We start from the raw sequence: 21051 nt of genomic DNA, 5'->3' as shown, positions 1-21051 counted from the left end.
CGAATTTATATGTTTCCACCCGGCGCTGCCATCAAAATAGCAACTGCTTTCTGACATGTCCGGCTAGTAAAATTTGTGCCCTTATTGAAATGAGCCAAAATGTACACAATGTTTGCTGTGGACCCAATAATGCTGCAGTTGTAAACGGGCGAAAGATGCACTGGCAGAAAATACTAGCATTTAATTGGAAGTATTCCATAACACTAAGAAAGTTTGCTCTTTACATGCTGGTACTCAATACTGGTACTTTATAGCTGTGTAAAATACCATTGCGTAAATATCAAAAAAGAATTGTGTTCATATTCATATACAACGGATTTTAAAATTTTAAATGCAAAGCTCGCCAATATTAGTGACACTTTTTTGCTCAGTGTGCAGCTTGGGATCGGAATCGCAATTGCAATCGAAATCCGTGTACGTTTACGTATCTCAATCCCTGCTCAGCCACTATAATTTCTTTCTTGCAGCTTTTCCCGCATTTCCCGCTTTCCCGGACCCTCCGAGCTCGAGTCCGAGTTTCCTCGGCAGATTGCCAGACTCCCTCGGAGTCTCGAGTCTTGAGTCTCGAGTCAGTTTGTCAGCTTGTCAGCACATCGGAGGAGTGCCTGGGAAAATGGGAAAGCTCACATAGCTCCGGCCATGGCCATGGCTTGCTTTTGTTACTCATTTATTTTGATTTGTTTACCATTGCGATTTATATTTCTTCGTCTCGCTCAGCAGAATGGCTTGATGGAAAGGGGAAAGGGGAAGGGGCGGTGGGGAAAGCGTGCAAAGCAATAAAATTAAGCTCGGATTTATTGACCCATTTCAGTTTGACTTGCTGCCATTTCCCTTAACCCCTGCGCTTCGGCACTCTTTGTTATGCATGGCAACTAAATTAAAATGTTTTTACTAATCCCGACAAGTTACTCTTTTAATTACTTTCTCTTCTCAAATGAACAAAGTCGCATGGGGCCAAAAGGATTCGGCATTCCCATCGACTTGCGAGTCGTATTTGTAATCTCCCAATTTTACTTTGTTTACATTTTGCCAGGTTCGATTTTTATTCCATTTGCAAACTAACCGAGAAAGCCAGCAACCTATTCTGCACAAAAATGGATCCAATTTAAGAGTGGATTTCGCATTTAACAATATTTTTACCTACTTGTCCTGCCTTATTGTATCCTGTAACGAAGTTACGTTGCAGAGCTGCCCAGTATTCTGGCGTATTTGCTTTGTCTGAGCTATTTTTGTTTATTTTGTTTTATTTTGGCATTTTCCCAAGATCCACCTAGACGAAAGGCAATTAAATAAATGAAGGCTTTTGCATGCGCTTGGTTTGTCAAATTTGGGATTTATTTGTTCCTCCCTTAGCGGCCCTTTGTAGCGGAGTGTATTACGAGCAGCCGAGCATCGCATTCAACTACAAAAGGCGTTAATTAAATATTTTTGCTCAAAGACAAGGCGGCAACCAATTACAATGGTCGACAACTGCGCGACTTCGCAACGACAATGGTAGTGTGATTCTCAACAAAAACCTCGTTAAGTGGCAGTCGAAAAAGAGCAACTCGGGGGATACAGATAGAAAAAAATTGGTAATCAATAGGAGCGAACTTGTAGAGTTGTTATAATTACAGGGATCACAGTTGCCACCAAGTATTTCTTTGGATTTCGTCAATTCTTAAGTGAAATGCTTAAAAATTACAATATTATGTATTATTTTCTTATAAATAATTTGATACCAGTGCAGAAGTTTTTGAGGGGATTGAGGGGATTTCACTGACAAGTGTTGAATGCCAACCGAGGTACCTTTTCCACCCGGGACCACTCGATCCACTATATCCACCCGATTCCGATGCCAATCCCAATCCCAATCCACTTGCCATTGCTGTTGTGCTGTTTTGCATGGCAAACTATTTCGCATGAAGGGGCTAATGCGATTAGCAAATCGATGGGTTGTCGATTGAAATTCAAGTGGCTGTCGCAGTTAATTAATTTCATTGTTCGCAGGAGCGAGTTTCCTGCTCCCGGCGATGAGCTGGCAGGTGCTTATTCGATCCCCATTCGGGTTCAGAGTGCACCGACTGAGCGCCTCGAATCTGGAATCCCCAAGCCGATGACACTCATTAACATAAAACGCAAAAGGTGGCCGCAACCCATAAAGCCAGATCACTTTTCGCACTCATTAAAACGACGTTGGCTTTTTGGGTGCCGTGGGGGCGGGGGGAGGAGGTCACTGGCCGGATGTCTTATCTTCGTTTTATTTTTTTGAAGGGGGTTAGCAGGGGGAGGCGGTTTTCGGTTGGGTTATCAACCCATTTTAATGCTGACGTCAGCAGCGGCACTCAAATTTCGGGCGACACAAGTAAACCCTTTTCGCTTTAAATGTAATCTATTATCTTAATTCCAACACAAATTGTTTGCATCCAGCCACGTCCGCGTCTTGGCCGCGGTGGCATTCGTCCTTGTGCCGGCTCTTAACCCGGCCAACGAAAATAAAAGCCCATTTACAAGCCCACTGCCACTGCCACAGTCAAGGACTTGAGCTTGAGCCTGAGCCTGAGAAGGCTGGCAATTCAAATGCCAGGACACAAGGACATGGCAAGCGCTGAAAAGCAAAGCTTATCGGCCGCAACGTAAATCACCCAATTTACCATAAATAAAGATACGTACATATTGTCAGCCGTTTTGGGGGGCGGAGTGGTTGGGGTGGCTTTTCGGTGGTTTCGGGTGGTTGTCTGTGGGTGGCAATGCGGCCTGCAACCACAAGCGTGGCCACCGCCAGAAACCAAAAACCGAAAGAGCCGAAACAAAACACCTTATCGCGGCCAGGCACATCTTTAAGTGGCTGTCAACGGAAGTGGTGGGTGTGGGTGTGGGTGAGGGTGGTGGCGCCACAAGGATTGTATTGGATGGGTGGTGCCATGATAGTGCGACAAGGAGCAAGGGGCAACTACACCATTTGGCCGAACATAAATCTGCATGAGCTGAAGCGAGCGAACAAGTGAAGGTGCTGCCGGGGAGATAAACACATAAATAGCCATTCAGTGAATGGCGAAGGATTCCCCGATTTACGCGCCATAATTGCTTGAGTGCTGAATAAATAAACGCAAATAACAAATCAGAAATCTCAAATCGACAGTAATCAAACCTTCAAGTTACTCCTTTCGGTGGAAATGTACTAAAAAAAACAAAAAATTTGTTTGCTTTGCTTCTTTTAATCTACATTATGTTAAGCTAGAAGAAATAAACACGATTTTATAATTGAGATGGGACAAATTCGGGGAAACAGAGACAACCAAATTAAAGTTAAAAGTGGCATATGTTTAAATAAAACCCAATTAATTAAACTTAATAACCGAAACAGTTCTGGTTTCAAAAACTTTCCCAAGAAAACATCCAAATCTGGCTATAAGCTCACACTGATGCCACCTCTGCGGCACTCGGTGTCTGCCGCATTTGATCCAAGCCAAATCCCCTTTGGCTCTTGGCTATTACTCTCATGATCAGGCACCAGTTGGATGGGAATGTGGGCGTCCGTGGGGGCTTTGGGAGTGGGAGGCTATTCCGCATCTTGGCCAGGGCTTGCCAGTCTTAGGTTTACTTTACAAAAGCAACATTTTGCCAGTTGCGACACGCCACTCACCAGTGTCACCATCTAACCGGCTTGCCATCTACTCTTTTGCAGGCACATCAAATGGAGTGGGAGGGGCAGGACCAGGACCAGGACCAGCAGGAGTATCTGGAGGAGAGGCACCAGCAACAGCAGCGGCAACAGCAACAGCAACCCAAAAGACGACAGCAGCAAATCGCGATTATGACGATGATGACGAGCACAACGACAAGGATGAGAGTCACGACAACAAACCCAACGACTTGGCTGGAAGGGAACAGAACAAGGAACAGAACAAGGACGGGGATAAGGAGCAGGGTCGGTCTGGTGAGCTGGGGATTTTGGGGCAGGAGAAGAGGGATGCTGGTGGAAAGCCTGCGGCAAGTCAAAAGCGTGCAGCACAAACGACACAATCGCGAAATCCCATCAGACGGGCGCACAGTGAACGGCATTTGTCGACCGCGCCCCTCGCCGCCCACGGCCACGCCTCCGCCGCCTGCGTCGCTGGTAGAAACTGCCACTCCATCGCGACGGCTCCGCCAGCCAGTGGGCCACAGAATGTCATTTTAAATTTTAAGGACACAATGGCGCTGCGCATAAAAAGCAACCGCAGCGACTCGAGAGATTTATTTCAAAGGCGGCCCACGGAGCCACCGCCACCGCCGCCTCCCAAGGGAGCAGGCAAAGGATTAGAGCCGCTGCCACATGAAATCAATAAGTCGCCTCTATCGCCCCAAAGGACGGTGGTGCGGGTGGCTCCGTTCAAGCCGCAGCAGCACCAGCAGCAGCAGGTGGGTGGTGGTGGTAGTGGTGATGGCTTCACCCACGAGGTGCATCGCCTCAAGATCTCCCACAGCGAGGAGGACACGGATTTGGGCGTGGAACTCCGCCGCAGGCCCAATCTATTCCTCTCCTCGACCGGTGAAGAGGATGCGGCTCCCAAGAAGACCTCCATCCTGATTAGCGGCGATGATTGCTACTCCACGATGAACCTGAGTGCGGATGCCGCACAGCCGCTGTACCAATCCTCCGTGGTGGTCAACAGCCACTCGGCCACGAGTGTTTGCATCAGCGTGAGCAGTGCCGAGGAGCAGGAGCAGGAGCTGAATCACTTGAACACGCTGCGCAGCCAGCAGATGGGCATGGGCATAGCCATTATACCAATACGTGGGGCCAGCGAGGTGAACCTTCAGCGATCGGTGTCCTGCATCTCCTCCACATCGAGCAGCTCCACCTCCAGCAGCAGCAGCTCCAGTGGCCGGGGAAGGACCCTCATTCGCTTGGACTACGACAGGGAGAGGAAGGGATCTGCTACCAGCAGTACTCCCATCAACACTCCCCCTGTCATAAGTTCCACGCCAGCCACGCCACCGCCCACGGACTCGCCGATCGGAGGCGCCAATCCCTTGGTGCCCCACGAGACGGAGCTCCTGAAGATTCTGCGCAATCCCGTGGAGGCAGTGAAACTTAACCTGGTGCCACATGTGTGTGGCTTGCGAGCTCCCTCTCGTGAAAGTGGGAAGTCGAAGAAAATCCAGGAGGAGGAGGTGTCTGGTACACCTGCCAAGGAACCCGGTTTCATAGCCAAGCTCCTGCAGGATCCCATGCTGGGCCAGGTGGCGGAGGGACTGGAGACCGAGACTGTGGCGGAACTCATTGAGAACTCGCTGCAGCGACTGCAGCAGACCCGCAGGGGAATCGACATGAGCGGCACCAAAGACCACGACGACATGAATCGCCTGATCAGCGCCTCGCTGCAGCGCATCCGCCTGGAGAGACAGCCGGCGACGACACCTGGAATTAGTGCAACCAAAGAGGAGGACCGCCTGTCCAATCGGGGCAGCATCAGTTCCGCCAACAGCTTCGCCTCTGCCCACAACTACGAGCTCTTTGACTTCGATGGCGGAGCTGGTGGCAATGAGTCTGATTGCTATCAGAGCTGCTCCAGCGAATTGACTGCCTCTGGCATCTTGGAGGAGGACTCAGTGAGTCCCATCAAGGATCCCGAAACGGAACTGGACCCAGCCACGCGCGCCAAGTTCTATCAGCTCCTGGTGGATGCCACTCTGGCGGAGATCGAGCACTCCACTCACATGGATCAGAATTTGGGAACGGACAGCGAGCACCACTACGAGTCGATTCGGCACAGTGGCGATCCCATTTACGAGGAAATCCATGAGGTTCCGCCGCCCCTGCCACTCTCAGCTCCTCCGCTCAATGACGCAGAGCTGGACAAGAAGGCTGCCCGCTCCATCTTCGAGGGCGCCTCCAAGTACGACATCCTCTCCTACTTGGTTGATGCCAAGGAGCGGGGTTTGGCCAGGGAAGAAAGCTTTGATTACGGCAACAATCCGAAGATCATAGAGGAGGAAGCAGCCGATACCCTGAGTGACTTGGATAAGCGACAGGCGGAGGAGCGGGAGCGGGAGCGGGAAAGGGACAGTGGGCAAAGCAGCATGAGTTCCTTATCGCCGCCACCCCACAATTTTATCTGCGGAGGAGGAGGAAAGTCATCTGGCAGCGATGTGGAACGGCAGGACTCGGGAGTGGGCTCGGAAACAAGTAAGACATCGCGCAGCAAGTACCAGGCCACTCCCACTGTGCTGCATTTGTGCGAGGACTGCGATGGAGCCGTGGAGATGCAGGTGGGCGACAATGGAGTCCTCTACGCGCCCCTGGTGTGCAGGAAGTGTGGCAAGAAGCGCGTGGAGCGCAAGGAGATCATCACGGAGATCGTGGAGACGGAGGAGAAGTACGGCAGGGATCTGCAGATCATACTGGAGGAGTTCTGCCACCCCATGCTGGTGGCCGGCCTGCTCACCCAGGAGCAGCTCTCCGCGATCTTCCTGAACACGGAAGATCTGCTCGAGAACAACCAGACGCTGGCCGAGCGCATGCGCGACGCCCTGGACATGTCCCTGGAGCAGGGCGACGACGACCTGCTGACGGTGAACATCGGGCGCATCTTCCTCGACTTCACCCAGATGCTGCACGCCTTCGAGAGCTACTGCGTCCGCCAGGCGGGCGCCAGTCTACTGCTGGCCAATCTCGAGAAGGAGAAGGAGCTGCTGCGCATCTTCCTCAAGGTCTCGCAGATGGAGAACGCCGTGCTGCGGCGCATGAACCTCAACTCCTTTTTGATGGTAAGTACATTATGAGCCTTCTAAGAGCAATTCCCGGGAGTCCTTTCTAAATGCCAACCCATATTTTGTACTAGGTTCCCGTGCAGCGCGTTACGAAGTATCCACTTTTGCTGGCCCGTCTCTACAAGGTCACACCCTCCCACCTCGAAGGTCGCGAGCTGCTGAAGCAGGCCCAGGAGAAGATCGAGCTGCACCTGAACCACATCAACCAGGAGGCCAAGGACGTGCCCACCAAGCTGTGGCGCCGCATCAGCTCCTCCAGTCCGAACAGACGCGCCTCCTGCGAGATCGACATGATCAACATCAAGCTGCGCAAGATGGCCATCGATGTCTTGGAGTGGAACCACGACGAGGTGCGCTTCGCCATGGAGGGAAGACTTCTGTACACCCAGCCCACGGACAGCAACTGGAAGAAGGCCCGCACCATCAAACTGACCCCGGTCAATGCGCTTTTGGTTACCAATGGCAAGGTAAGGCGGAGGAGTTTATATGCAGTTGGAAATTCGTTATAAATTTTGTACCTTAGCCAACTTGGTCCCATTTTTGCCTACCTTACTCCTTTTCTTTTGCTCAGTTGAGCAGCTCTTGAAGCGACTCCTTCAGCATCTTTCCCTTTCCCTGTTGTCCGCTCCTTTTCTCCACCAGACTGGAGGAGGCCACATTTGACAGGCATCAAGAACGTTGGCTGTTTGACACGGGCCAAGATGGCAAAAGCCGATTGCTATTGCGATGGCGATGGCGATGCCAAGGCAATTAGCGAGAAACGCCATCCAGTTGCCTCCATGCGGCGGGAGCTGTCCGGAGCTGTCTCGGCTTTTCCGGCTTTTCCGGCTGCCATGGCAACACTTTTCCGTGCGATAAGAGATTTCAACAAATCAGAGCCGGGCCCATTGAACCGGCACCGCATCCACATCCACATCCCCGTCCACATTCTGGCTTTTTCTCCAAATGAAAATTGCTTATCCCAGCAACTATCTCGGGTCCAAAAAACAAAACGATTTTAGCTAGCAAAAAAGGGGGAAAAAAATGCAAGGGGAAAGTGGCATCCTGCCAGGGGTTTTTAGATCGGCGGCGTAATCGTATGGCATACGGACGCAGTGCGTATGTCACAAGTTTTGTTTGGTTTTTCTGCTCCGATCGGGGTTTTTTATGTCCCCCAAGCCCTGTCCCTGCTCTGAATTTCTGGTCCCGTCCTCGACCGCCGACAATTGCTCAATTCAAGACCGGACACCAACTAGTTCGTTCCCTTTACGTTTTTCCGAGCTCTAGTCCTGTGGCTCCAGTTGCTCCTTGGTGCCGCTTCCTGCGGCAGTTTCTCGGGCTGACACGCTTTGTGCGTTTGCCAGAGCCTTTATCTAGGATATTCCAAGGTGCACTGGAAAAAATCACATTGGTTTAGACCACAGTACTATAAAACATCTTTGAACTTTATGCAGATGCAGACTTTATGCATATGTAACTAACTAAGGGTTACTCATAGTTTCAGTATCTCATTTAAAGCATCCAAGTTTATGTCATAAAGTTCGGTTATTTATTTCTCATTTGTCTAAAATAATAATAATGAAATTAATTAGGCAAGACTGACATTCTTTAATAAGGTTTCCCCTAAAATTTCGAGAATGAAGACTGTTCTTTGCTTACCCACATTTAGTTGTTATTTTGTTAGGTTTCGTTTTACACAATTTACAATTTTTGTCTTATTCTTCTGTCTTTTCTATTGTCACCGCTCTTGGTCCCTTTTTTTGTGGCGCCACAACCAACACCACCACCATTGACGACAACTAAACCTGAAACAACGACAACCATACAACTACAACAACATCAACAGCCAAGTGCCAATTACAGGGCAGAGAAGGCCATGTCGGAAAAACTGAATTTCCCGAAGCACACGGGCATCCGCGAGGCCTCCTTGCTGCTGGTGAAGGAAAAGTGCGGACGGTACACGCTGATCCGGGAGCCGCTCTATCTGGACAGATGTGTCGTGTGCAGCGAAGCGGATTGGGATGATTATTTCGAAGTGCAGGAAATTTCATCGAAGGACACATTCATATTCAAAGTGAGTACGAGCCAAAGTATCGGTATCGCTGCCAGTCAGAGGCCCTTTGTTTTCCACTCCAACTGGCCAGGCCAATTCAGTCCATGGCCCATGGTCCGCCGTCCCATAGTCCGTAGTCCGTATTCCGTAGTCCGTAGTCCGTAGTCCGTAGTTCTGTTCCCGTTGAGTTGGCTTTTGAATTAGTGAGCAACTGGCTTTTGACTGCACAACGCCCTGTGTTTGGGCTTCGTTAGTTGCCAGCTTAGTGTGGGAATGATAGTTTGCGTTTTTTATGCCAACCGAACAGTGTGGTTAATAGAGCAGCGCAACAGTGGAGTTAACCAACCTCGAAATGGTGTATGTCCACAACGTATGTTGCATGTTGCCAGAGGGAACACTACCACACGTTTCAGGGTATCTGAGAATTTAATAACTTGTTTAAGTAACACAATCTTTCCGCAGGAGTACACTTTTTTCTTCGCTTTAACACTTTTAGACAGCGCTAGTGATGATTTCGAATCATGCTTTTTGTAAAATCTTAGCTAACAGGTTTATAGGCTAGAAATCAAATTTCGGGAATTGCAAAGCAATACGGAATCATTCAGCTTAAAGTGCCTTCCGCACCATCATCCTGGAATGTAATAAAAGTCACCCCTGGATAGCTGCTCCATTCACACTCACATGCTCATAACATTTTCTAGGGGGGCAAACAGAATTCCTTGAGTATGGAAAAGAGCTGGGAGGCAGAAGGCTCCAGTACAATGAAGAGTTTACCTTTTGCTGGGGAAAGTAAAGCAATTTTAATAACAGACAGAGCGCAAAAAGCGTATGCAAAAATCCATGCCAAATCTTTGCCCGTCTAATGCTTGTAGCATCATCCGACCAGCCATCCAGATTTTAGTCATGCAAATTTCCATTTCTTTTTTCTTCCTTTTTTTTATTTTGCCCTGGCTAAGCCATCGCTGGTTAGGGGTAAGGGGTCTGGGGGGGAGGCAGTGGGTCCTGGCCCGCAGGCGGAGATCCTTTCAGAAGCGCTCAGGCAGCGCACGTAGAGCGGCTGCCAAAATGAATGACATTTATTGAAATACGTTATATAAAGAATGAAGCAAAACGCACGGGAGCGCAACAAAATGGCTGCGTGAATGCCGCGACGGGAAAAGGGGCGAACTCGAGGCAGCCAGACTTTGGGACAGTCTGCCAGACAGACAGATTTGGTACCGCATACACTCAACAAAATAATGTACTACTTGATTTGCCTTTAGATCAACATTTAAATTCATTGGTAGACATATGAATTGGATTTTTATAAGCTCAAACAACCAGAATACATAATATGAATGCCAAAAAAAGGAAGTAGGTTTAAAAACATGACATATTTCTTTAATTTTCTTTTTTCTTTAATTTGGGGATTGTAATTCCGGTAGTAAGTAATATTTGCAGTGAGTAGGACCTACCTACACTAAGGCATAGGCTGTTGGCGGCCAGCGGCGCATAAATTGAAACGTTTAGTTCCGGCCAACTGAGCGGCTGACAAGCGGCCACCCATTCACCCACACACCCATTCACCCACACACACATACACTCGCACACCCATACACACACGTGCGTAGACGCACTTCACGGGTCCTGTCATCCTGACATCCTTGCTGGGGAAGTGGGAGTGGTGCGCGGGGTCGTAGGTCGCGGCTCAGTCAATCAAATGCATACGTCTAACGGATTTACACTCCGCTTTATTTATTCGCAGGCGGAGGACGGCGTCAGGACGAAACAGTGGTACACACAGCTGCAGTACCACGCCCAGGGCATGGGGGCGTGGCGCAAGAGGCGGAACGCCCTGGCCAACATCATGATCAACGGAATGCTGGCTCGCAGCTAGCCCATCCCCAAACTTCTTCCAGTTTGAAGCAGACGCTTCGATGGGTCAAAGGACATCAGAACTCAACAATTGGTTATGCATTTAATGTGTATTTATGCGCTATTAACCAACGAGCAATTTCGTTTCGTAATTATAATTTAAGTGATATGCAATTGAATCGAGCACGCATAACGATAGTTAGTGTTTACATAATACGTATACCTATATCTATTACCTACATATACCAATACCAATACCAATACCACTACCTATACTATACTATACTATGCATAACCATACGTACACACGAATACCCTGAACACAATGCAATAAAATACCGTACACTAATTAAACACTTCAAATTGCGTAATAATTGAGAGGCTATTTGTTTCTGGACTTGCGTCATAAATCCTGCTTGCGGCATGTCTATTGAATCCACCTGGCGAATCGAGGCGAATGGAGGCAAGTGGACTTGAATGGAGGCAAGGCTCCTCGATAAATCTCCCAGAGTTGAACTATTTTTAAATTTAGCCCCAAGATTTATGGGGCACTGGGAAATTATGCAGGGCATCGAGGCACGCACGTGGCCCAGACTAAGTCCAAAACAATCAGAATCACTGTCGAAAAGTGCTTGGGCCAGACCAGAAGGCATTGTAAATATTTTTGGTATTGCAGGAGCAAGCGTAAAGAGTGTGCGGTCGAGTTGATTAAACCATTTTAAATCCCATGAACTCATATTTGGCCAACAATAAAAACACTCTAGTGGCGAGGGCTCTCGGCTTTATTATTTGTTTAATTACACAAACAACTGGGCAGATTATTATGGTTAAACACGAAACGGTAATTGTTATGACCAGCAATTGCTGCGACAATTGTAATGGGCAAAAACAAATATACTCGTATAAATAAGTGAACAGGCTTTGGTTGTCGGTTGTCGGGCCTTATATATCTATATCTGTGGTAACTGCTGGGTTAGAGCCTAATCTATGGATATATTTTGCTAATGAATTTTGGTATTATATTCGGTATTCATGCACGCAGAAAAATGAATGTGCTGCGCTCTCTTTACTGCTACATATGTATATGTGGTGGTGGAAAATAAGTAAAATTCATAAACCGCGATAAATATCTAAACATTCAATATGCAACTGCAATCTTAATCTTTTCGTTAAGTGTAGCACACATTACGGGGAAGTGCAAAACTCGGGTTATTAACTTTTCATTAGTTTATTAGGCCAAAGAATTATATTATATCCAGAGCTGTTTATCTAGATTCCAAATCCAGGAATTCAACATGCCAAATGTTTAATGGAAACACTCGTACTCGTCCATTTTCCGTTTTCCCTGTGGTTAAGCCACATCAACAACAACACTGCGGACACGTTGAAATTAGTTCGGTTGAGGCAATGGGAAAATAATTTTCAGACTCGCCTGCGGCGCATCAAAGCCTTTGATGGCTTCCGTTGTAAATTATACTAATACGCCACGTAAACAAGTTCCAAATCCTTAAAGCTTCGCAGGAAGGCAAAACTAGGGAAAATTGAAAAACGACCGTCTCAGGAAAATATTGTAGCCACTGCCAGGAAAAGCAACAGCAAAAGCAAAAGCAAAGCCAAAGGGAAACTGCATGCTGAGCGCAATTATGCTGGACAAACATTTGCCAGTCAGGCGAAGCAGCCAAGGCTGATGCACAGAGAAAAATCCTAGGTACCTAATGAATAATAAATATTTAAAGAAAATTAAAATCTATGCGGAAAATTAAAAATTGGTTGTGTTACAAGAAAATACTTAGATGCATGCATTATTTCAAACTGTTACAGCTAGCATATTTGTTAATAAAAGAGGTTCAACTTCGTATGCATCTGTTATTTCTCTCAGTGCACCGCAAACGACTGGTGGCAGGTGGAAATGGAGGTCCTGGAGGTCGGTACTTAGCATGCACCTTGGCACACACACTCCAAGCCCATCCGATGGCACTACTTTCAGTGTTCAGCTTCGATGCTTGCCAAACACAGACAGAGTCGGAATCAGAGACTCGTGGATTCCGGGGTTCCAGAACTACAGGAGTACAAGGGTATAGGGCTACAGGGATGCAGGGACTGCGGCCCAAGTCAGCTGGAGATGTTGACTAGGTCGTGAACGTGTTATAACAATAGGGTGTCGCGATGGGAGGATTGGTTGCTGCACCAGCACCAGCGCCAGCGACTAACACTAACGAGCAGTTAAACAAGCTTAAGATTTGCCGACGCAAATAAAAACACAGCCGGAGAAACGGAGAACCGGAGTACCGGAGAACCGGAGTGAACCGGGGCCGCCCAGTTGAGCCTGCCAGCCCAGCAATGCCACCGCCAATCCCGCCCAGAAATGGCTGCCAAGCGGAACGAAAGCGGAAGTAGGGATCGGCTTGCAATAACATAACCAAGGCACGTAGCACAAACACGGTACATTATATTGTATAAGCAGACTTCATTACGGTATTTAAACAGAATATCCACAAATTCTGACAGCCCAAGTGGGCACTGTGGATCGAAAGCCCAACATGGAAGCAGGATATGTAGTATCGCTTGGGTATTTTGTGTTTAGCTCGAGGCTTCCCTGAAAAAGGAAACCAAAAATGAATTATCCGTATGCTGAAACAATACGCATCGAAAGCCACAAGCCCTGCTGGACGCATATCCATTTTGAACAGAAATGTGAGTGTACATTCAATAACCATTCGCATCTCTATGGAAAACATGTTGACTATCAACAAAAAAATAGATTAAAAGTACTATTTAACGTTTCTTTTGCCTGTGTAATTGCATTGCAATTGGCAAATTCGGCAGTTTTTCATTGCAGACTGGCATCATTGCCGGCCTCATAATTCAAATGATGTGCTTTCATAAATTCAATATTATTGCTTCATAATTTCGGGTTCGATAATTTAAACATTGCAACAACTGCGTGGGAAGTTCGCTTTCAGTTCGCTTTCAGTTCGCATTCAATATGAAATTAAAATAGAAAGCCCGTAAGTGGCAATGTTATTGGAAAACTTGCCAAACTGCAAACATTTTGGCAGCGAAACTTTTGCATTTCACCCATGGTGCTTGAGGGCGTGCCAGGATCCACATACCCACATCAAAAGTCAAATTGTGAGCAGTGAAGCAAGGAGTGGAACTATCTGGAGGACCGCAAGTCGGTCCAGGTTCGAAAGTCTTGTAAAAAATGCATCACGTACTGCGAAGGTTGGCGTCTGACTCCTGACTCCTGATTCTCGATTCCCGATGCCTGGCAATGTGATTAGACCCCAGGCACACTGAATGCACAAACTTTTCCGGCGGAGCAGCGAGGGCGTGTGGCATGCCACACAGACATCCGTACGACTGCGGCATATGCTGCCTGCGGCCAAGAGTACGGATGGGCAATAAAAATTTGTCGCCAGGCCAATAAATGTAGACCATATCCAAAAGTCAAGAAGCCACGGCGCGGAAAAACTAACCGACAACAAAAAAAAAACCCAACCATTTCATTGCTGTATTTAAAATGCCGCAAAACTTGCCAACCACCAGACCCAAAAAAAAACGGGACACAATGGAAAACCAGGTGAGACAAGCTGACTCCGGGTCGGACTTCCCTCCTTTTCGGTGCTCCTGTTTTGGCCGCACAGCAAACAGATTTGAAGTAATAAAAAATTGAAATTAAAAGTTCCACTTCAGTTGACCACTTGGCCTCCTGGTCACCGCGAATGGGACACAGTTTTCACCCGAAATAGGTCGTAAAAATTATGGGCAAATCCGCGGATAAAGGTGACAACTGCCAGAGATGGCGACTATTTCGGTTTATTTTATATGGGCTAAGGTGTAATAGTAACCACTTTATGTCTTTTTCGATTGTGTAATTGAATAACGTGAAATTAAATATGCCTAAACAATTTTCTGATATAAGAGGTCAATATTAGTTATATATGACATCTGAATTTTTGTTGCTGACTGGAAAATATATTTTAAATAAAATTTTAAAATTTCTAAACTTGACTTATAAGTTCTGATATATTTTTGATAACGTTAAGTTGATTAAGTTTTCTTACTTTATATCTATAAGTATTTTTCTAGTTCGATTGGTTTATTTCCTCGACTAGCATCTCTGACATCCGTCTAAGGTAAACTTGCTCTAATAAGAACGCCCCCTCACCGCCCCCTTCTGGTAGCCACTTCAGCTGGCTGCTCAATGAGGTCAATGGGCAGGCATTTCATTTCCATAATTTTCATTATTTCGCGCTTAGAGCAAATCAAACAAATCGTTCTACAGCAACAAAAGAAATTTTAATTGTTTGCCGGCCTTGTCCGTTGTGGCATGTTAGTGTGTGTGTATATGTGTCTAATCAAAATTGCTGTGCACACACATTCAGCATATTTCACACATCGTAGCTGACAGTGGAGCACATAAGAATAATGTGCGACACGTTCGGGCATAAACCGAATTAAGTATACGCCGCGTTTGCCAGTCGGAGGACCAAGCCCCGAGTACCAAGCCCGGAGTCGCACAGCCGGAGTGTCGAAATGCCGGACTCCAAGCCGCAAGAACCAACCACACACACACAAACACACTCTCAATCTCACACACACAAACACACGTAAACACACTTTACGCCAAGTCGCATCTTTATGCGTTGTAGCTGCTCCAAAGTGGCAAGCAAACACCCCACTCCGCCCACAATTTCGCCATCCGGCAGCATGTGCTAAATATGTATGAAAAAAATAAAATCGAAAAAAAAAACTAGGAGAAAAGTGTGGCAAAAAGTTTTTGTGCGCACGCCGTGGAAAGGCCAACGTCTAAGTGAATTTGCCATAGTCAAATTTTGTGCGGCTTGCCTTAGGTCAGGTCTGCGAACTACGGGTTACCGAATACGGGTTTGCGTACTGAGAAAGGACGGACTCAAATTTTCCGAGCTGAAACACACAAGTGCCGGTCGCGTGAGCTGCATGAAATTTGCATTCATTTCAGTTCGGCCAAAAGCTCCGTTCAAACAGTTTTGGCCCGTGGCCGCACAATAAAATCCCCAATCTCGAAATTATTAAAAATTTCAAATAAATCAAAAATTTGACCAACATCCCCCGCCTCTGCATTCTCTTTATTATTTTTTGGGGCTGTCCCCAAACCGAGAGCAGCTGCCGGCAAACTTCGTGACCGACTGCCACCGAGTTCAGTGTGTCAATCGAACTTTAACCGTCGGCCGACCGCTTTTCACAGAGAAAAACGCTGACTAAAGCGCGCGGATGCGCCGTGAAGTGAGTGGATTCGGAAAAGTCTCAAGAGCAAATGAGTGGTGTCCCTGAGTGGAACTCGAATGCTTCAGGACGAACTCATGTGACGCCAAATGTTCAAGCAGTGGCTGAAATAAAAACTGCAAGGGGAGGATTTCAAGCTCTACTACCAACACAAATTCACCATGAATCCGAATTTTACATAGGCGATTCAGGAACCTTTCACTTAACCTCTTACTAATGTAAGTTTACATAGAGCTTTGTAACGGCTACGTTTTGGTTTTAATGGTTTTAAAGGAAGTAACTTACTTTTAAATTCAAAATCTATATCTTTCACATAAATTTTGTATTTCCCAATGGCTGAAATAGAAACACACTATATACACATTTATATTATTATCCTTATTACCCTTTTCTTCTTTCGTAGAAATTCAGAAATCATTTGATCATTAGCGAGGATAAAAAGGAACTGCATTATCCAAATTGAATTTTAGGTTGAACTTTTTCCAACTTTCCCAAATTGACCTTCTGTTATCCGGCGAAAACACTTAAGCGGCAATTGGTCATTGACTGGGCGGAAGGAAGGATCTCGCATCCTTTGGATTTTGAATCCTTTAAAACGCCTCCGTAGGCTCGATGCGACATTCCGGCAAGACAAGACGCTAAGATGTTTGCTTAGCTGGCAGGAGACTTTAAACTTGGGGGAATTTGCATACATTAGGGGTGTTTTGTTATTTTGTTAGCAAAAGGCAATTCAAATCCTTTTACTTCCGCTTTAGGCAGCAACGACTACGGCAAAAGACAGATGCGACTGATAGCAGGATTCACATTCGCACCACCGCCCCCCCGCATTTTCCTGAGCCCCCGCTCCCCTAGTTTTCCCAACCGTATTTAACGGTGACGCGTGCGTTGCGTATAAAGAAAAATATGATTACATATTGTTGTATTTTGAAAAGCCGGCGTATAGGAGTGGAAAAGGGTTGACGTTTTTTCCGAGGCTATGTCAAAAAGCGGAGCCCAACCACTCAGAGGCAATCAGCTCCGATTGCCTCAAAAACACAGACAAAGAAAAAATATTACTCCCGATAAAAATATAACTTCAAATTGATCAAATGCAATACATGAACTTTTCCGCAGTGCAGTCAACTGCCAAACAAATAGCCAACAACAAGAGCCGAAGCGACAACAAGGCCAACAATGACGGCATTCAATTTTTAATATTTGCCTTGCAAATTTAGTATAAAATGCATTTGTTGTCTACAAGCCTCCACGCCTCCCCATCCCCCGGGATTACCAGGCCCCCGCCCCTTCAAATTGGTGGGCGGAAGGGCCGGAGACCGATGACTGGCGGGGAGGGCACACTATCGCCCAATAACAACCGAAACTGGGAAGCCCCAAAAGCTGGAAAGCTGGCAACAGGAAGCAGCCAGCGCCGGGCCAAAGTGGGAAAGTGAATGGAGCACGGCAATGTCAACACATGGAAATTGCAAGGACAACGGCAAAAAAAGAAAAAGGAAAACGGGGAAACGGGGAAACGGGGAAACCGAAAAGGAAAACGAATAGCAGCAGCCACAGTAACTATAAACTGGAATGATATTGCCAGCGAACAGAACACAACGACACTGGAAACTATTTACTTCGTTAAAATACATAAATATATTTCAGAGTAAATCAAAATATCTAGGTATTAGATGAAAAAGTATCTGCAAGTAGGCAAACATATATATATTTTCACTGAGTAAACTGCATCGAGTTAAAGTACTTGGGATGCAGTTAATGCAGAGACATTTATATGCAATCCTGTTTTCAGTGCAGGCAAACGGCAAAAGCGCAGCTAGTGAACCCAGTAGGACCCAAGATAGCTCCTAGAACGAAGTTAGGCTGGGCCGGGCGGAAGCAATAAATTGGTTAGGTAAAAAGCTTGTCGCAAACGCAGACACCGGTAAAAAGCGGCACGCGAGGCCGAGACAGGCCCGTAATTTTTGCTACACCAAAAAAGGCGGAGGAGGGGGAGTAGGTGGAGGCATAGTGAAATAGAGGTGCCCAAGGATGGTTTATTTCCCATGAGGTTGCAAATTAATACTAAATGTCTGCCATGCAAACACATAATTGACTTTAAATTTGTTTTGACAAGAAGAAGTGGAAAACTTGGCAACTTCGATGGGGTTGGGAGAAACTGCAAGTTTTGCTTTCGACTTAATACTAGCAAAGGGTTTAAAATTGTTTTAAAATTACAGAACAGTACAGAATAGCTATATGGTGTTCTCAACATTCTTAAATTTTGTATTTCTATCGACATAAAATGAAATATTTGCTGTTTATAAGTATAGGTATAAGGTGTCTGATTTCAATTCCTATATCCTCAGATTTAAGGTGTAAGGTGTCTGATTTCCATTCCTATATCCTCAGATTTTCCACTAGAGCTAGTTATGAACCTTCTTGATGGCCACGCTGGTTATATCGGCCTCCTTGAGCTCCTCATCCGTGGTGCCATTGTAGATGTGCTTCAGATACAGATTGAAGTAGTCCGTGTAGTTCATCGGCGTGGATATCTGATGCTTTCGAACTGGAAGCCGTGGCGAAAGGGACAACATACTGGCCCACTGGCCATCGCAGAGGTCATCATAGCGCAGCAGTCCCACTTCGTGACCTCCCAGATCCCCAGGTCCTCGGCACATGGGCTGCTGTCCGTCCCAGAGTTTCAGCACAAACTCTCGTATCCACCTGGCCAAATACAGGGCTCGGCAATCGCAGTGCCAGGGATTCTTGTCCAGCTTGACGGCCACCAAATTTTCCAGGCCATGAAGGGCTCCATGGGGCAGGAACATCAGCTTGTTGGAGTCGATGCGGCTAATAAACAATATTTTCTGTTGAAATTAACGAAACCAAATAAAACACTTTGATGTAACTCACAGTTTTTCCAATTGTGCAAGAGGCTCGAAAGCGCGGGCATCGAAATTTTTAAGAATGTTATTGTTAAGCAACAAAATCTTCAGGTTACTCAATCCCTGGAAGTCATCGGCCTCCAAGGTTGTTAGATTATTGGAAAATAGGGTCAAACGTGTGAGGGCACTAACATTCAGGAAAAGATCAGCGGGAATGCTGGACATGGAGTTCTGGCCCAAAAACAATTCATTCAGGTTATTCAGCTCCACGAAGGCATTGCCATCCATCTGTTGGAAAAGTGTTCGATAAAGTGTAATTAAATATTATGGGTTTTGCCTACATGGCTTATCCGATTCGTGGTCAAATCAAGGGTGACCAAGTTGGCCAAGTTATTGAATATGGTCCCCGACAGCGACGAGATGCGATTGTTGTGCAGCGAAAGAGTTCGCAGACTCTTTAGGCCCGCAAAGAAATCATCATCAATCTTGGCTGGAAAAGATACCAACAAGTTATCAACCAGTTCCTATTAAATTTAAATCTTAAATCATAAATGTTACCTATTTGATTCCATCCAAAGTCCAGGGTCTTCAGCTTGGTCAGATATCTGATGCTGCCCGAGCTTAGCTCGCTGATTTTGTTTCTGGACATATCCAGCTCCTCCAGCATAAGCTGATCCCGCAGGAGGTTGGGTGGAAAGTTCTGGATCTGATTGTCGCACATATTAATGACGGTGAGCCTTTGGGCATGGTAAAATATCGATTCGGGTAGCATGCCGATCTCGTTTTTGCTCAGATCCAGAATATTCAGGTTTCGGAGCTTCCAGAAGGTGCGATGATCAATGTCCTCCAGTTGATTGTTTTGAATGCGCAAAACCAAGAGACTGTCCAGATCCTGGAACAAATCGAAGGGCAGAAAATCCAGAACATTGTGTGATATATCCAACTCTTTAAGCACCGTAAGTCCTCGAAACGTATCCTTGTGCATGGTGGAAAGGATGTTCCGCGAAAGATCTCTAAGAGAAAGATGTATAGTTATGTCCAATAAAGGGGTTAGCAAACTCACATGTTGACCATATTCATGGGTATCACCTGAGTGACGGGCACTGATTTGAGATTGGTATTCCAGCAGGTGAAGCTCTTGGTGTCCGGATTGCAGCGACACACGCCGGAGGTGCAGTGATTCCACTCGATTTGGCTGCCGGTGGCCAAGTGCCAGACGGGCTGCTCCACGGATCGGAGGCGACTCTCGATCTGCCGCACCCGCTTCACCAGATCAAAGTTGGCCAAATGAGACATGGCATTTACCTCCCCGCTATTGGCATCTCCATCATTATGGCCATTCGCCTTGGGCTTGGATGGCTTTTTGTCGTTCGCAGCGGACTGCGTTCCATTTGGCATTGAGTTGATGAGCATCAAGAGCTGGGACACAATGCCCAGTGATTCACATGCATTTAGGCTGCAGTTTCTTGTGTCCGAGGAGATGAGTGGGAGTAGGTACCTCTGGCGGAACTCATCGAGACTCTGGATGGGCTGCTCCTTTGCCTGTGGAGGTCCCGTGATCACCTCGGCCGGATCCATCAGCAAAACTAAGCTGACTACTTGCCATATTCCCAGCGACATGTCTCCTGCGTTTTCCACCGACGTTCTGAGACGTCTGCCCTCGTGTGCAGTCCCATTTATAGTCCGCTTGATTCCGATCTAATTCGTAATTCAAATAATTTGCGAAAATTTGCATTTACTGCAATTACGCTTAAGTAGCTCACAGCGCCACATGGGAGCCGGCGTATTGCAGCGCATCTTGCGTTCGCCCAGGCCTCACCAGATGGAACATCTCGGCTCTCCGGAATCCACAGGTCGGCTAGAAACCGAAAGTCTCTGTTTGGACGCGTAATGATCAACCAAGAGTCTAGTCGCCATGTCTGAACAATCAGCTGGAGAGCTCGGCTGGGAAACCCACCAGAACGCGACACGTATGCCCCGTAGTTCATCATTGTATTGATCTATTGCATCGCATAAACCATATATTTCCGTCTGAAATCCTGGTTAAGTAATGTTTATAGTGTGACGCGGATAATTAAAGTTTCTATGAAAATAAGATTGTAATGCACATATGCTTGTGGATAATCAGGATAAAAAAACAAATGTATCCATGGGGTGTTGCAGAAATGTTACTGATGCTAACAAAAAGTGTTCTCACTGTTTAAGTTCGACTTTCATCCTTCGAACTCGCTTCTTGTACCTTTTAATCTTTGAATTTACTCAATTTTCGAGACCTAGATGTCGCATCAAAAAGGGAAA

General features: G+C 46.6%; 2 protein-coding genes across 2 annotated transcripts in view; one reads left to right on the top strand and one right to left on the bottom strand.

The window, feature by feature from the left end:
* LOC122615782 overlaps positions 1–10978 on the top strand; it is a 114979-nt gene extending 104001 nt beyond the window's left edge. The window contains exons 7-10 of the mRNA XM_043790890.1: positions 3668–6735; positions 6810–7205; positions 8564–8791; positions 10515–10978. Of these exons, the coding sequence (XP_043646825.1) occupies positions 3668–6735; positions 6810–7205; positions 8564–8791; positions 10515–10646 (3824 nt within the window). The 3' untranslated portion in view covers positions 10647–10978. The remainder of the gene's footprint in view (positions 1–3667; positions 6736–6809; positions 7206–8563; positions 8792–10514) is intronic.
* A 7237-nt stretch (positions 10979–18215) lies between these two features.
* LOC122617801 (leucine-rich repeat-containing protein 15) lies at positions 18216–20373 on the bottom strand. Its single transcript, XM_043793788.1, has 5 exons — positions 19817–20373; positions 19312–19766; positions 19095–19243; positions 18782–19041; positions 18216–18718 (listed from the first exon to the last, which is right to left on the bottom strand). Exons 1-5 carry the CDS (start codon positions 20371–20373, stop codon positions 18292–18294), a joined length of 1848 nt encoding a protein of 615 aa, XP_043649723.1. The 3' UTR covers positions 18216–18291.
* Positions 20374–21051: the final 678 nt, after the last annotated feature.

This window comes from Drosophila teissieri, chromosome 3L, assembly GCF_016746235.2.
Source record: "Drosophila teissieri strain GT53w chromosome 3L, Prin_Dtei_1.1, whole genome shotgun sequence".
Classification (NCBI taxonomy): domain Eukaryota; kingdom Metazoa; phylum Arthropoda; class Insecta; order Diptera; family Drosophilidae; genus Drosophila; species Drosophila teissieri.
Note: the sequence above shows the minus strand (reverse complement) of the source record. Positions and strands in the feature narration are given on the sequence as shown.

Excerpts from the sequence above, each read along its gene's own strand:
- LOC122617801 (XM_043793788.1), bottom strand. The coding sequence starts at position 20,373 with ATGTCGCTGGGAATATGGCAAGTAGTCAGCTTAGTTTTGCTGATGGAT. Across the intron at positions 19,767-19,816 it reads CCCATGAATATGGTCAACAT|AGATCTTTCGCGGAACATCC; the intron begins GTGAGTTTGCTA and ends TCTTTCTCTTAG. Across the intron at positions 19,244-19,311 it reads CTTTGGATGGAATCAAATAG|CCAAGATTGATGATGATTTC; the intron begins GTAACATTTATG and ends TATCTTTTCCAG.